The sequence below is a fragment of the Tripterygium wilfordii genome, chromosome 18 (genome assembly GCF_013401445.1).
Source record: "Tripterygium wilfordii isolate XIE 37 chromosome 18, ASM1340144v1, whole genome shotgun sequence".
Classification (NCBI taxonomy): Eukaryota; Viridiplantae; Streptophyta; class Magnoliopsida; order Celastrales; family Celastraceae; genus Tripterygium; species Tripterygium wilfordii.
In genome coordinates this window covers 2,040,888-2,057,236 of record NC_052249.1, presented here as the reverse complement: position 1 = coordinate 2,057,236, position 16,349 = coordinate 2,040,888, and the positions used below count along the sequence as shown (strand labels likewise).

Genomic DNA, 16,349 nt, shown 5'->3' with positions numbered 1-16,349 from the left:
CTATATCACCTTCGATGGTCTCATATTGTTTGTCTCCAATATGATCAAACACAACTAGAAACCGCAACTAGAAGAGGAAGAGAATTGAAAGCATGCCAAGTCTATGATTCATAACCATAAAAGCTTCAGGCTTTTCAAAGTTCTCTCATCCACCCAAGTTACAGTACTCGCTGTCCCTTTTTTTTTTTTTAATCCCCATCATCTAGCAATAGAAGCACACACATGAACCACACATACACATGCATCCCTCCAACCCATACATACTCACATAAATGCACACACAAATGCTATTCACAGGGTTCGAACCCTGCCCATCGGGTAGAAATACACAAATGAGAACCAGCGAGAAAGAGTGTTTCTCACATACTCAGAGAGAGAGGTACAGACCAGGTCGTGAAGGGAACAGTGAAAATCTCCATATCTCTCATGAAAATAGGGATCCGTGGTATGTAAGACGTATTAGAGTGACTGAAGTGAATGAAGTTTTGGGAAAAATGAAAGGGGATATAGCCATGGCATCGGATAGAATTCCAATTTAATTATGGAAGTGCATAGGAGATGTAGGTATAGTATGGCTCACTAGGTTATTTAATCAAATTATTAAGACCGTAAGATGCCTGATGAGTGGAGGAGAAGCACTATAATACCTATATAGAAGAATAAATGTGATATACAAAGTTGTAACAATTATAGGATCATCAAACTCATGGTCCACACATTAAATTTTTGGAAGAGAGTTGTAGAGTAGAGATTGAGATCGGTATCCACTAGGGGCGAACCCAGGCGCCAGAGCATGTACGGTCGGGTTTATATAGAAAGCGAAAAAAAATTTGCGGGGGTCCAAGGCATCTCCCTCGGAAATTTTTTTGGGTTATTTTTTGTCGTTCGAAGTTCCATCATGGTAACTTTCCGTCGTTCCGTCATTATGGAAAGGAGAAGTTAGAGAGGAGTTGAGGAAATCAAGACCTTACCTAGGATGGAGTTTGGAGTTCCATCATTGTGACTTTTTGTCACGCTTCACTCTTGTAGCCGTCGGTACAACAACGTTACAATAGAAAAACCTAACTGTAGTATGTGCTCATGTCTACTCTCGAGCTTACAATTTACAAACACAACAAAAGATTCTAAGCCCAAGGAAAAGTTATTGCTAAAGTGATCATGTTTAGGTCATTTGTGTTTGTCTTAGTTTTGGGTCTTTAAAATACGTTAGTTATGATTTACAAGACAAAGTCATTTGTTTTTGGCCCAATAAAACATTTAGATACATAAAATACTAGTACTAGAGGGGCCAATTTCAAAATTACTATATATCTATATGAAAAAAAATATTTCAGTGGGTTCAATTGACCCACTCTCTTGTTTGTGAGTCCATAAAAACAACCGCCAAATTTACCAATACTTGTGAAGGAAAACCCTTCGCTTTATAGACACGGCATATTCTTCGATAATATCTAGCACATTAGCCACCAAAAGCAGTCCAAATAGAAATCTCAAGATAAACTCTTCACTTCAGATACGTAAAGAATTTCCGCTTCAACCATCAAACAATCATTCATGATGAGACCTTTCACAGGTTTCTCAAGATCCTGCAAGGATATCAAATCCATAAAACCCCAACCGACGCCAGAGCGACAAAACCAAGCCTTACCTACAAGAGAAAAGTTGGATCAACAACTTCGACAAAAAACAGAAGTGCTTTGTAACGCACCTAGACAACACATGCATCACAAGCATTGGCAAAACTGACTAGAGATTATTGTTTTGCCAACCATGCTCAAAGTCAATGTCTTTGTTTCATATTGAACAGTTTTTGCTAATGTTTTTTGCTTTTGGTAGAAGAAAAAAAAGGGTGCAGTTACATTTAGCTTATACTGGGGTGAAGAATGAAAATGCGATGATTCACAATGAAGCCTTACCAATCCTTTCAGCATGATCAGAATCTTGAATTTGGTTCCTTATTTGCAATTTGTAACGGACGAAAAATCTCTGGCTACGAGCAAGGCTTTCAGTCTCATTCAACGATAGGTAGAGGGAAAGGGATTTGCCCTTGGCAATCCGATCACCTTTTGGATAAAGCTTCAACTTCCTGGATGCAGTAAAAATGGACACAATGCAATCTCTTAGTGCAACAGTTATCTTCAATCAAGAAGTAAGAACGTACAAATTGTGCAAGTTATACCATTTTGATCCTTTAACATCGAACACTTCAGACTCATAATATTCCTTGTCTAACTTCGAAAAACCTTCTATCTTCCAAGTCATGAGATTGTTACTAGTGTGCTTAATCATGGAAAGACACTCAAATTTGCAACTGGTTTTGATAATAAAGACCTCTGCCCCAAATATGCATGAATCCCCAACAAGATATCCAGTAGATGCATTCTTCAAAGAGTCTAGGGAGAGAAATTGAGCAAATCCCCATTCAGTCTTTATCGCATGGAATCGTTTTGTAGAACCATTACAACCTGTAGAATGAGCTATTTGTATAAGACAAACAAGAAAATGGATAGAAAATTAATGTGATTTTTTTTTCTCCTTTTCTTTCTTAGAAATATTATGAAAGAAAATCAAACTACTTCTGTATCACCTTCGATGGTCAAGTATTTGTCTCGAATATGATCAAACACAAAAAATTTGAAAGTGGCATTAACCTCCCAGCAAGCAGGAAGCTTTTCTGTCTCTTTGATTACCAAATAAAGGGAGATGTGGTCATCTGCATTGTCATTCTTATTACCATTTGGATAGAATATCAAGCTCCTGCGTGGAGAACAGAAGAAAGAAAACGCATTTTTCACTTAAGTAACTAATCCATGAGAGAAAATTAAAAAATATATATACAAGAAGAGAGAGATGGAATTCACCATTTGTAGCCCCCAACTTCAAAAACATCAGTTTCATAATTTTCAAGCTCTGCCTCCGAGAGTAAAGAGAAAGATTCTATCTTGAACATGAAGTGGGCAGGAGGAAGATCCCTCTCGTAACTTCTCTTTACTTCTGCATCTGTACTGACTGTACGTACATACTCATGTAAATGTCATGCGATTTTAATCAAACAGAGGAAAATCTAACATGAAACCCCCCCCCCAAGAAACTTCTGACGACTAAAATGGTGGAGTCAAAATCACAAATGCATACAAAGCACAAATAAGAAGTAAATAGTGCGAATCCAACACCAAGAGTAATTTCCAATCAAACATACATTATTTTTTAGGGTTAATGAGCAATCAATCTCTGATACAAAAAACCCTCATTAGTTTTCCAAAAATTATTATGCCAAAACGAGTACTAACAAAACAAAAAGTAAAGTTAAAAACCGCAATTAGAAAAGGAAGAAAACTGAAAGTATACAAAGGTTATGATCCATAACCACAAAGCTTCAAGCTTTTCAAAGTTCTCTCCTTTACCCAAGTTGCAGTACTCGCTGTCCCTGGATGTGCTTTTGTGACTTGTGATAGAAAGAGAGAGAAGTGCTACTCCGACTCGAGAGGAGAGGGGTACTGCCGTACTGGGGTACAGACCGGGCCATAAACTATAAAGGCTTCTTTATTTTTTTTTTATGGGTTAGGCCCAACTTTCGAAACGTAAGGGGAATTCAAACCCACTAGGCCCAGTACGCTTTCCTTATTGCCATCAATGGCTTTTCGCTTCCCCTTTCCTTAAATTTTCGTTTTGTTTGGACCCAAAACTATTTGATAACTTGTTTGACAATCAGGAGGGTTAGAGATAGAAAGTAAGGATTTTCACATGCTAAAATAAATATATAATCAACAAATTATAAGTTACGAGTTTTCTTGACTTCGTAAAACATATTTTAAAACTATGAGCCCTGAAAGTCCTGTGATGAATTGGGTTTGCACTTGGAATTGGGAAAATGGACGGTATCTTACAATAATAGTCAAGTTTGAGTAAGAGAATCCATTGGTGTTTAACTTGGATATGGGTTGTACATGTGTGACTCTTGATTATATCTGGTGAAGAAAGAAGCTTGAATAGAGAAGAAACCTGGGAATTTCAGTTTTGAGCTCTTTTCTTCACGACTTCTTGTGTACATGAATGAGCAGTCTCAATTTCAAAAGAGAAGAAACGAAAAAGGTCCAGTGGTTCGTGTGAGATGGAGAGGAGGAGGAGAGAGTATTTATTAAAATATTGTTATTGATAGATTAGGGGTATCATTTTCACACCCTAGATTTGGGTTACGGAATTTTTTTACCTATTTTGAGGTACCGAATAGGTTACCGTTTGGATGTGGCGTTCTAGAAAAAGGCTAACGTAAAATGAATTTTTACTCATTTTAGATTATCCGATGCACTTGCTCTAACAATGGTATCAAAAATAGGTTGTTTATTTGACCCTGATACACAAGTAAGGGGGAGATTTGTTGAGAAAATGTCTCACAAGCAAAACCATGGGATTGGAACAACTCGAGAAGGCCTGTAATTGTTCTGAAACTTTGCATCTCTTGTAATTGTTAGGCTACATTGAAAACACAACGGTACAAACTGAAAAATTAGCAAAACCATGGGATTGAAACAACTAGAGAAGGCTTGAAACATACATCATTAAATTTCCATATCACCCGATTTCCATAAAAACAACCGTCAAATTTACTAATAGTTATAAGGGAAAACCCTTAGCTTTACATGTATGGCATATTCTTCGACAATATCTAATGCATTAGTCACCACAAATAGTCTAAATAGGAATCTCAAGACAAACTCCCAACTTTAGACACGTAAAGAATTTCTGCTTCAACCATCAAACAATCATTTACGATAAATCCTTTCACCCGTTTCCCGAGATCTTGTAGGGATGTAAAATTTGGAAAACCCCAGCCGGCGCCAGAGCCATCAAACCAATGGTTACCTACAAGAGAAGAGTTGGATCAACAACTTTGATGAAAAAAAAAATGTGTTTTGGTGCACCCAGAAAACACATGCATCACAAGCATTGACAAAACTTAGCAGAGATTATTGTTTTGCTAACCATGTTCAAAATCAATGTCTTTGTTTCAAAATGAACAGTTTATGCTCACGTTTATATTACGATGAAGAATGAAAATGAGATGATTCACAATGAAGCCTTACAAATCTTCTCAGCATGATCAGAATCTTGAATTTGGTTCCTTATTCGCAGCTTGAAACGAGCAAACATTTTCTGGGTAGGAGCAAGGCTTACATTCAAAAATAGGTAGAGGGAAAGGGATTTGCCCTTGCCAATCCGATCACCTTTTGGATAAAGCTTCAACTTCCTGGATACAGTAAAAGTGGACACAATCAATCTCTTAGTGGAACAATTCTCTTTGATCAAGAAGAAGTAAGAATGTACAAATTGCGCAAGTTATACCATTTTGATTCTTTAACATCAAACACTTCAGACTCGTAATATTCCTTGTGTAACTTCGAAAAATCTTCTATCTTCCAAGTCATGAGATTGTTACTAGTGTGCTTAATCATGGAAAGACACTCAAATTTGCAACTGCTTTTGACAACAAAGACCTCTGCCCCAAATGTGCATGAATCCCCAACAAGATATCCAGTAGATGCATTCTCCAAAGAGTCTAGGGAGAGAAATTGAGCAAATCCCCATTCAGTCTTTATCGCATGGAATCGCTTCATAGAACCCTTACAACCTGTAGAGTGAGCTATTTGTATAAGCTAAACAAGAAAACGGACCGAAAATCAATCAAACTCTATTTCTGTATCACCTTCGATGGTTAAGAATTTGTCTCGAATATGATCAAACACAAAAAATTTGAAAGTGGCATTAACTTCCCAGCTAGCAGGAAACTTTTCCGTCTCTTTGATTACCAAATAAAGGGAGATGTGGTTATCTGCATTGGCATTCTTTTTACCATTTGGATAGAATATCAAGCTCCTGCGTGGAGATTATAAGTAAGAAAAAACATTTTTCACTTAAGTAACTGATCCATGAGAGAAAATATATAAGCAAGAAGAGAGAGATAGGTATGTAACCCACCATTTGTAGCCCCCAACTTCAAAAACATCAGTTTCATATTTTTCGACCTCTGCCTCTGAGAGTAAAGAGAAAGACTCTATCTTCAACATGAAGTGGGCAGGAGGAAGATCCCTTTTGTAACTTCTTTTTACTTCTGCATCTGTGCACACACACATGCCAATATAAATGTCAGACGTAAAAACTGCGACTAGAAGAGGAAAAAAACTGAAAGCATACCAGGTCTATGATCCATAACCACAGTGCTTCAAGCTTTTCAAAGTTCCCTCCTTTACCCAAGTTACACTACTCGCTGCCCCTTTATATGCTGTTGGGATGGAAAGAAAGAGAGATGCTATTTCATAACTATAAAGACTTTCTTTATTATTATTATTTTTTATGAGTTAGGACAACATTCGGGTTCGTTGTTTTTTTTTTTTTTATGAGTTAGGGAACGTAAGAGCAACTCCAAGAATGAAGTGTAAAATGAGTTTTCGAACCTGTGCTATACATATTTCGAACGTGATTTACATACTCATTTACAAATTTTAAAAGTTCTCCATTCCATCAACAATTATTCCTAAATTAACTAAAAATGAGTATGTATATTGACAGTTACGATTTTACATTCTCATATGTATCTTTTGTTGGAGTTGCTCTAAGGGGATTCAAAACCCACTAGGACAAGTGTGCTTCCTCCAAGCTTACCTGGATTAATGTTTTGAAGAGTTAAGTGAATATGGTAGAAAAGAGAGAATAATTTCACCTTACTTATTTTGTAGGAGAGAGTTAAATGGAGTGAAAGAGGAGAAACTTTGCTCTCACTTAAGTACCAAACTTAAGCAATTTATAATCCGATTTTGCGACGTGAGAGAAAAATAATAATTTATTCACCATTTCTCAAAGGAAAATAATAACGGATACCTTTCTCAAATTGTCCAAAAAAGTTTTCCACTAATTTGAACTTGTGTGATGACTAGTAAACCCCTTTTTAAAGGGTCTCATTCAATTTTTCACTTGCAGCTCAACATTGGTTTTTTGCATCAAGTAAAAACTCTTGATTTCCCAATATAATTATGGTTAGATTTGCTTTCCTGCAATGACCAAATATATATATATATATAAAGTAAATAACTCTCATGTACAAAGCTCCAATGGTGGGCCGAGATTTGAGACATGCAAAATGTACGCAAACCTTACTCCCACATAATATGTGAATAGACTGTTTCCAATAGGTGAACATATGAAGCATATTTCTCAACGCTATTTTAAAAAAAATTACAGCCTGCATTATTTCACACAATTATTTAATCACGGTGGTACAAACTCATAAAATTAGTAAAACCATGTGATTGGAACAATTAATTAATTACAGATGGCTTGAAACATATATACATCAATTTCCATATCATCATATTGATTTTCATAAAAACAACCACCAAATTTACTAATACTTATCAAGCTTCCTTAACTTCACAGATATGGCATATTCTTGGATAATATATGGCGCATTAGCCACCACAATCAGTCTAAATAGAAATCTCAAGATAAACTCTTAACTTCAGACACGTAAAGAATTTCCACTTCAATCATCAAACAATCCTTCACGATAAAGCCTTTCACCGATTTCTCGAGATCCTGTAGGGATATAAGATTCGGAAAACTCTTTATGGCGCTAGAGCGACCAAACCAATGGTTACCTACAAGATAAGAGTTGGATCAACAACTTTGATGGAAAAAAAAAGTGTTTTGGTGCACTCAGAAAACACATGCATCACAAGCATTAACAAAAATGACTAGAGATTATTGTCTTACTAACCATGCTCAAAGTCAATGTCTTTGTTTCATATTGAACAGTCTATGCTCATATCTTTTGGTTTTTGGCAGAAAAAAAGGGTGAAGAATGAAAATGAGATGATTCACAATGATGCCTTACCAATCATTTCAGCATGATCAGAATCTTGAATTTGGTTCCTTACTCGCAACTTTAAACGGACAAACAATTTCTGGCTAGGAGCAAGGCTTTCAGTCTCATTCAAATATAGGAAGAGGGAAAGGGATTTACCCTTGGCACTCCTACTACCTTTTGGATAAAGCATCAAGTTCCTGGATACAGTGAAAATGAACGCAATGCAATCTCTTAGTGCAACAGTTACCTTCAATCAAGTAGTAAGAGAGTGTACAAATTGCGCAAGTTATACCATTTTGATCCTGCAACATCAAACACTTCAGACAAATAATATTCCTTGTCTAACTTCGAAAAACCTTCTAGCTTCCATGTCATGAGATTGTTACTAGTATGCTTAATCATGGAAAGAGACTGAACTTTGCAACTGCTTTTGACAACAAAGACCTCTGCCCCAAATATGCATGAATCCCCAACAAGATATCCAGTAGAAGCATTCTTCAAAGACTCTAGGGAGAGTAATTGAGCAAATCCCCATTCAGTTTTTATCGCGTGGAATCGCTTCATAGAACCCTTACAACCTATAGAATAAACTTTTTTTATATGTTCTTCTTTTTTCCTTAAAAAAAAAAATTATGAAAGAACAATCAAACCCTATTTCTATATCACCTTCGATGGTCAAGTATTTGTCTCGAATATGATCAAACACAAAAAATTTGAAAGTGACATTAACCTCCCAGCGAGCAGGAAGCTTTTCTGTCTCTTTGATTACCAAATAAAGGGAGATGTGGTCATCTGCATTGGCACTCTTATTACCATTTGGATAGAATATCAAGCTCCTGCGTGGAGAACAGAAGAAAGAAAAACCATTTTTCACTTAAATAATCCATGAGAGAAATTTTTTTAAAAAAAATATAAGCAAGAAGAGATAGATGGAATCCACCATTTGTAGCCCCCAACTTCAAAAACATCAGTTTCATATTTTTCAAGCTCTGCCTCCAAGAGTAAAGAGAAAGACTCTATCTTGAACATGAAGTGGGCAGGAGGAAGATCCCTTTCGTAACTTGTTTTTACTTCTGCATCTGTGCACATACATACTCATGTAAATGTCAGACGACAATAATCTAACAGAGGAAAATCTAGCATGGAAAAAATTCTCCTTTTTTTTTTAAACTTCTGACGACTAAAATGGCAAAGTCAAAATTAGAAATACACACGAAGCACAAATACAAAGTAAATAGTGAATAGGAATGGAGCACATTGCGAATCAAAGCAAGACTACTTTCCAATAAAAAATGCATCATTGGTTTTTCAAAAATTATTAAGCATACCAAGTCTATGATCCATAACCACAAAGCTCCAAGCTTTTCAAAGTTCTCTCCTTTACCCAAGTTACAATACTCGCTGCCTCTTTATATGCTGTTGTGATAGAAAGAAAGAGAGATGGTGTTCATAGAGAGAAAGAAGGGTATCGACCGGGACATTAACTATAAAGACTTCCTTATTCTTTTCTTTTTCTTAGGAGTTAGGACTTAGGACCTTACCTACATTCGGGAAATGTAAGAGCAACTCCAAGAATGAAATGTAAAATGAGTTTTCGAACCTGTGCTATACATATTTCATACGTGATTTACATACTCATTTTCAAATTTTAAAAAATCCTCATTTCATCAACAATGATTCTTAAATTAACTAATTCACTTTTACCCTCTCCAAAATATACAAACTCACTCTCTCTCCTTTATGAGTTTGTATATTTGAGAACTCATATGAGGAAATGAAAATTTACATTTTGTGATAAGAACTTAGGAATGCAGACCATATCTTACAATGATAGTTAAGTTTGGGTAATGGAGTCCATCGCAGTTTACTAACAATTCAATCGTGGTTGTTTATCTTGGATGTAGATTGTAATTGTGTGACCACTAATTCCACTAAGTAGACTTGACGATCAAACAAATGAGGGGAAGATTGTTGAGAAAAAGTGTCACAAGCAAAACCATGGGATTTGAACTAGAGAAGGCCTCTTATTGTTTTGAAACTTCACATCTCCTATAATTGTTAGGGTACATTGAAAACGCAATGGTACGAACTGAAATATTAGCAAAACCATGGTTTGGGAACAACTAGAGAAGGCTTGAAACATATATCGTTCAATTTTCATATCATCCGATTTCCATAAAAACAACCGCCAAATTTACAAATACTTATGAAGGAAAACCCTTAACTTTACAGATATGGCATATTATACAATAATACCTAGCGCATTAGTAACCACAAACAATCAAAATAGAAGTCTCAAGATAAACTCTTAACTTCAGACATGTAAAGAATTTCCACTTCAACTATCAAACAATCATTCCAAGATAAGGCCTTCCACCGGTTTCTCGAGATCCAGAAGGGATATAAAATCCGGATAACCCCAGCCGTAGCGAGAGCAAGCAAACCAATGTGTATCTACAAGTACAAGAGGAGTTAGATCAACAACTTTGATGAAAAAAATGTGCTTCAGGATGCACATAGACAACACAAGCATTGACAAAACTGACTAGAGATTATTGTTTTGCTAACCATATTCAAAGTCAATGTCTTTGTTTCATATTGAACAGTCTATGTTCATATCTTTTGGTTTTTGGCAGAAAAAAAGGGTGAAGAATGAAAATGAGATGATTCACAATGATGCCTTACCAATCATTTCAGTATGATCAGAATCTTGAATTTGGTTCCTTATTCGCAACTTGTAACGGGCAAACAATTTCCGGTTAGGAGAAAGGTCTACAGCCTCATTCAAACACAGGTAGAGAGAAAGGGATTTACCCTTGGCAATCAGTTCACCTTTTGGATAAAGCTGCAACCTCCTGGATACGGTAAAAATGAACACAATGCAATCTTTTAGTGCAACAGTTTTCTTCAATCAAGAAGTAAGAATGTACAAATTGCGCAAGTTATACCATTTTGATCCTTCAACATCAAACACTTCAGACTCATAATATTCCTCGTCTAACTTAGAAAAACCTTCTATCTTCCAAGTCATGAGATTGTTACTAGTGTACTTAATCATGGAAAGAGACTCAAATTTGCAACTGCCTTTGACAACAAAGACCTCAGCCCCAAATATGCATGAATCCCCAACAAGATATCCAGTAGATGCATTATTCAAAGTGTCTAGGGTGAGAAATTGAGCAAATCCCCATTCAGTCTTTATCGCATTGAAACGCTTCATAGAACCCTTACAACCGGTAAAATGAGCTATTTGTATAAGCTAACAAGAAAATGGACAGAAAATTAATGTGTTTTTTTTTTCCTTGGAAAATTATGGAAGAGAATCGAACTCTACATCTGTATCACCTTCGATGGTCAAGTATTTGTCTCGAATATGATCAAACACAAAAAATCTGAAAGTGGCATTAACCTCCCAGCAAGCAGGAAGCTTTTCTGTCTCTTTGATTACCAAATAAAGGGAGATGTAGTCATCGGCATCGGCATCCTCACTACCATTTGGATAGAATATCAAGCCCCTGCATGTAGAACATACGTAAAAAGCACTTTTCACTTAAACAACTAATCCATGAGAGAAAAGAAAAACAATCGGTAGGTATGTAACCCACCATTTGTAGCCCCCAACTTCAAAAACATCAGTTTCATATATTTCAACCTCTGCCTCCAAGAGTGAAGAGAAAGACTCTATCTTGAACATGAAGTGGGCAGGAGGAAGATCCCTTTTGTAACTTCTTTTTAATTCTGCATCTGTGCACATACATATTCATGTAAATGTCATAAGACTTTAATCTAACAAAAGAAAATCGATAAAATCCCCTTTTTTTTCAACTTCTGACGACTAAAATGGCGGTGTCAAAATTACAAAGTACAAATACATACAAAGCAAATAGTGAATAGAAATGGAGAACATTGCGAACCCAACCAAGAGTACTTTCCAATCAAACATGCATAATTTTTTAGGGTTAATGAGCAATCAATATCTGATACAAAAACCCTCATTTGTCTTCCAAAAATTATTAAGCCAAAACGAGTACTAACAAAAAGAAAAGTAAAGTTAGAAACCGAAACTAGAGGAGCAAGAAAACTGAAAACATACCATGTCTAAGATCCATAACCACAAAGCTTCAAGCTTTTCAAAGTTCTCCCCCTTTACGGCTTTACCCAAGTTACAGTACTCGACTACTCGCTGTCCCTGTATGGCTGTATGGGCTGTTGTGAATCTTGAGAGAGAAAAAGAAGAATGCTACTTAGACCGGGCTATTAACTATAAAGGCTTCTTTAATCTTTTATTAATGGGTTAGGCCCAACATTTGGAAAAGTAAGGGGATTGGATTCAAAACCCACTAGGCCAGGTGAACTTCCTACAGGCCAACATTTGTAGTCTCACTAACTAATATGTGTTGAAAGATTCTGATAGCTTCCTCCAGTGCTTTCCTTAATGCTTTCAATTCTGCCACACTTGAGTCACAAATGCCAACATAGGAAGAGAATAAACAAATGAAAGTCCCATCTGCTTCTCTCAAAGCACCAACTATTCCTGCCCTTCCTGGCTTCCCTAATGATTAGCCGTCTACATTCCATTTCAGCCTGCCACTTGGAGGAGGTGACCATTGCAGTTGTTGTGGACGCCTGGATTTTGCAGTAATATTGTTCCAGTACTTGGGCAGATGTTATCAGGGGCTGCTATGATTCCTTTTTGTTCTAGTAGGTCCCTGGTAGAGAGTTTCCTGTGGAGCAAGATCCATGTGAAATTTCCACTTTAGGAGGGACTAGACCTTGCCATAGGTGACAAAACATTTATGGGTTGGCAGGCGAGAGAGCTTGGGGAGAGCCATTTTCCATTTCCAGTAGTATGTGCCTCTGTGGTATGTAGAGCTGACAGTGAAGTTGCCTTTAGGAGTGAATTTCCAGATTAGTCCATCACTCTTGTTAGGCGCCAAATATTGCTTGTGCCTTGTAAGATGTTCTAGCAAGTCTGCATACATCCTGTTCGCTATAAAACTGACCATTACCACCCCAAATGGTTTTTGTAAAAACCCAGCTACAAACTGAAAATTAGCAAAACCATGGAATTGGAACAATTACAGAAGGGCTTGAAATAGATATCATTCAATTTCCATACCATCTGATTTCCATAAATAACCGCCATATTTACTAATACCTAAGAAGGACAACCCTTATCTTCACAGATACGGCATTCTCGATAACATTTAATTTAACGCATCAGTCACCAAAAAAAAAGAGTCTAAATAGAAATCTCAAGATAAGCTCTTAACTTCAGACATGTAATGAATTTCTGCTTCAACCAGCAAACAATCATTCATGATAAGCCCATTCATCGGTTTCACGAGACCCTGCGGGGATATAAAGTGCTGAATACCCCAGCTGTGGTCAGAGCAACCCTTATCTACAAGAGAAGAAGAGTTGGATCAACAACTTTGATGAAAAAAATGTGCTTGGGGATGCACCCAGACAACACACGCATCACAAACATTGACAAAAACTAACCAGAGATCATTGTTTTGCTAACCATGCTAAAGTCAATGTATTCGTTTCATATTGAACAGTTTATGCTCATGTTTTTTGGTTTTGAAAAAGAGAGGGATCAGTTAGATTAGCTCATATTGGGGTGAAGAATGAAAATGAGATGATTCACAATGAAGCCTTACCCATCATTTCAGCATGATCAGAATCTTGAATTTGGTTCCTTATTCGCAGCTTGTAATGGGCAAACGAATTCTGGCTCGGAGCAAGCTTTACAGTCTCATTCAAACATAGGTAGAGTGAAAGGGATTTACCCTTGGCACTCCCATCACCTTTTGGATAAAGCTCCAAATTCCTGGATACAGTAAAAATGGACGCAATGCAATCTCTTAGTGCACCAGTTCTCTTCAATCAAGTAGTAAGAATGCATAAATTGTGCAAGTTATACCATTTTGATCCTTCAACATCAAACACTTCAGACTCATAATATTCCCTGTCTAACTTCGAAAAATCTTTAATCTTCCAAGTCAAGAGATTGTTACTAGTGTACTTAATCATGGAAAGAGTCTCAAATTTGCAACTGCTTTTGACAACAAAGACCTCTGCCCCAAATATGCATGAATCCCCAACAAGGTATCCAGTAGATGCATTCTTCAAAGTCTCTAGGGAGAGAAATTGAGCAAATCCCCATTCAGTCTTTACCGCATTGAATCGCTTTATAGAACCCTTACAACCTGTAAAATGAGCTATTTGTATAAGCTAAACAAGAAAATGGACAGAAAATTAACGTGATTTTTTTCTCTCTTTTTTTCTTAGAAAAATTATGAAAGAAAATCAAACTCTACTTCTGTATCACCTTCGATGGTCAAGTATTTGTCTCGAATATGATCAAACACAAAAAATCTGAAAGTGGCATTAACCTCCCAGCAAGCAGGAAGCTTTTCTGTCTCTTTGATTACCAAATAAAGGGAAATGTAGTCATCTGAATCAGCATTCTCGCTGCCATTTGGATAGAATATCAAGCTCCTGCATGGAGAATCGACGTAAAAAGCACTTTTCACTTAAATAACTAATCCATGAGAGAAAAGAAAAACAATCAGTAGGTATGGAACCCACCATTTGTAGCCCCCAACTTCAAAAACAGAAGTTTCATATTTTTCAACCTCGGCCTCCAAGAGTAAAGAGAAAGACTCTATCTTGAACACGAAGTGGGCAGGAGGAAGATCGCTTTTGTAACATCTTTTTACTTCTGCATCTGTGCACATACATACTCATCTAAATGTCAGGAGACTCTAATCTAACAGATGAAAATCGAGAAAATCCCCTTTTCTGCGGAGTTAAAATTACAAATGCATAGGAAGCACAATACAAAGTAAATAGTGGATATAAATGGAGCACATTGCGAATCCAACCAAGAGTACTTTCCAATCAAACATACATAATTTTTTAGGGTTAATGAGCAATCAATCTCTGATACAAAAAGAACCCCCATTTGTTTTCAAAAATAATTAAGCCAAAACGAGTACCGACAAAAACAAAAATTAAAGTTAAAAACCGCAAAGCGAAGAGGAAGAAAACTGGAAGCATACCAAGTTTATGATCCATAACCACAAAGCTTCAAGCTTTTCAAAGCTCTCCCCTTTACAGCTTTACCCAAGTTCCAGTACTCGATTACTCGCTGTCCCTATATGACTTGAATGTGCATTGTGCTGTTGTGATAGAAAGAAAGATGAACACTTCTTCAACCATTTTTTTTTATGGGTCAGGCCCAACATTCGGAAAAGTAAGCGGATTAACCCACTAGGCCAAGTGGGCCGTAAATCTTGTTTTTGTTGGAACCCAAAGGTGTTTGACAATCAGGATTCAGGAGGGTTAGAGATGGAAAGTATGGATTAAACTTCCAACATTTTCGTAGTCTCACTCTGTTAAAATAAAGATATAATGGATAGTATATAATTTATGAGTTTTATTGACTTAGTAAGACGCGTTTTAAACTTGTTAATCCTGGAAGACCTTGGAAGTCTTGTGAAGGGTTGGACTTGGACTCAGACTTGGGAAAACGGATAATATCTTATAATGATAGTCAATTTTGGATAAAGGAATCTATTGGTGTTTCCTAACTGTGATATCAGACCCATGTTGTTTAGTTTGAATGTAGATTGTACATGTGTGACTTCTGATTCTACTTAGTGGGCTTGACCCATACCTTCAAGTGAGGGGGAGATTGTTTAGAAAAAAGTCATATATCACTAAAAGTAAAGATCTGATAGACGGTTTATAAGCTTATGTATTCCTTAACTTAGCAAGACGTGTTTTAAAGTTGTAAATCCTATAAGGTCATGAAAAATCCTATGATGGGTTGGGTTTAGATTTGAACTTGAGGAAAACATACAATATCTTTAAAATGATAGTATTAAAATTTGGGCAAAGTAATACATCGGTGTTTCCTAATAGTGATATCAAAAGGAGATTGTTTCGCATGAAAGTGGGTTTAGAGAAACAAAAGAGAAAAACTCTGAAAATGCAGGCTTATTTTATTTCAAGGTTATTTAGTCTGTCAGCTAAAAATCCTATTTAAACGAAAACACAGTCCGTCCTCACCTCTGCTCCACTAAGTAAACCTCTCGAAAATCCACTCACAGGATATGCAACAATCTTCTCGGGTCAGGTCATCAAGTCGAGTCACCGCTCACAAAACAAAAGCTCCATACTAAAATCCCAACATTCACAATGCTTGGTGCTCTTTGAATATCTGGGGATGGTTATTACGTATCGAGTTTAGAACTGACTTAGTTATTCGACAGACATGTTGAGTTGGAGAACTTTTCAGTTACCCAAAAAAGCATCGAATCTATCACAAAACCTCATAACCACATCTAGATGAAACGTGCAAAATGTTCTAAAATAAATATTATGGAGAAGGTTCATAATCAAGCATGTAATATCCTGCTGTCAAGCATGCACAAATATATATATATATTTGTCAGACGAAGTTCATTGGTTCATT

General features: G+C 36.5%; 1 protein-coding gene across 4 annotated transcripts; it reads right to left on the bottom strand.

Moving 5' to 3' along the window:
• Nucleotides 1-1,292: 1,292 nt before the first annotated feature.
• On the bottom strand, nt 1,293-15,070 carry LOC119984632. Of its 4 annotated transcripts, none has more exons than XM_038828674.1 (10): nt 14,932-15,070; nt 14,459-14,597; nt 14,199-14,368; nt 13,791-14,076; nt 10,676-10,716; nt 8,802-8,940; nt 8,528-8,697; nt 2,180-2,465; nt 1,917-2,086; nt 1,293-1,648 (listed from the first exon to the last, which is right to left on the bottom strand). In XM_038828674.1, the coding sequence occupies exons 1-10, from the start codon at nt 14,945-14,947 to the stop codon at nt 1,491-1,493; spliced, it is 1,575 nt and encodes a 524-aa protein (XP_038684602.1). In that variant the 5' UTR covers nt 14,948-15,070; the 3' UTR covers nt 1,293-1,490. The 4 variants fall into 4 exon arrangements, with proteins under 4 accessions (XP_038684602.1, XP_038684604.1, XP_038684603.1 ...); XM_038828676.1 differs by lacking the exons at nt 1,293-1,648; nt 1,917-2,086; nt 2,180-2,465; nt 8,528-8,697 and adding exons at nt 4,553-4,863; nt 5,085-5,248; nt 5,344-5,629; nt 5,705-5,874; XM_038828675.1 differs by lacking the exons at nt 1,293-1,648; nt 1,917-2,086; nt 2,180-2,465 and adding exons at nt 7,302-7,652; nt 7,889-8,058; nt 8,154-8,439.
• Between the last annotated feature and the right edge of the window lie 1,279 nt (nt 15,071-16,349).

Bases quoted from the DNA above. Each gene is read 5' to 3' on its own strand.
- LOC119984632 (XM_038828674.1), bottom strand. The intron at 10,717-13,790 runs GTATAACTTGCA...TACCGTATCCAG, and splicing joins GATGTTGAAGGATCAAAATG to GAGGTTGCAGCTTTATCCAA. The intron at 1,649-1,916 runs GTAAGGCTTCAT...TTTCTCTTGTAG, and splicing joins TGATCATGCTGAAAGGATTG to GTAAGGCTTGGTTTTGTCGC.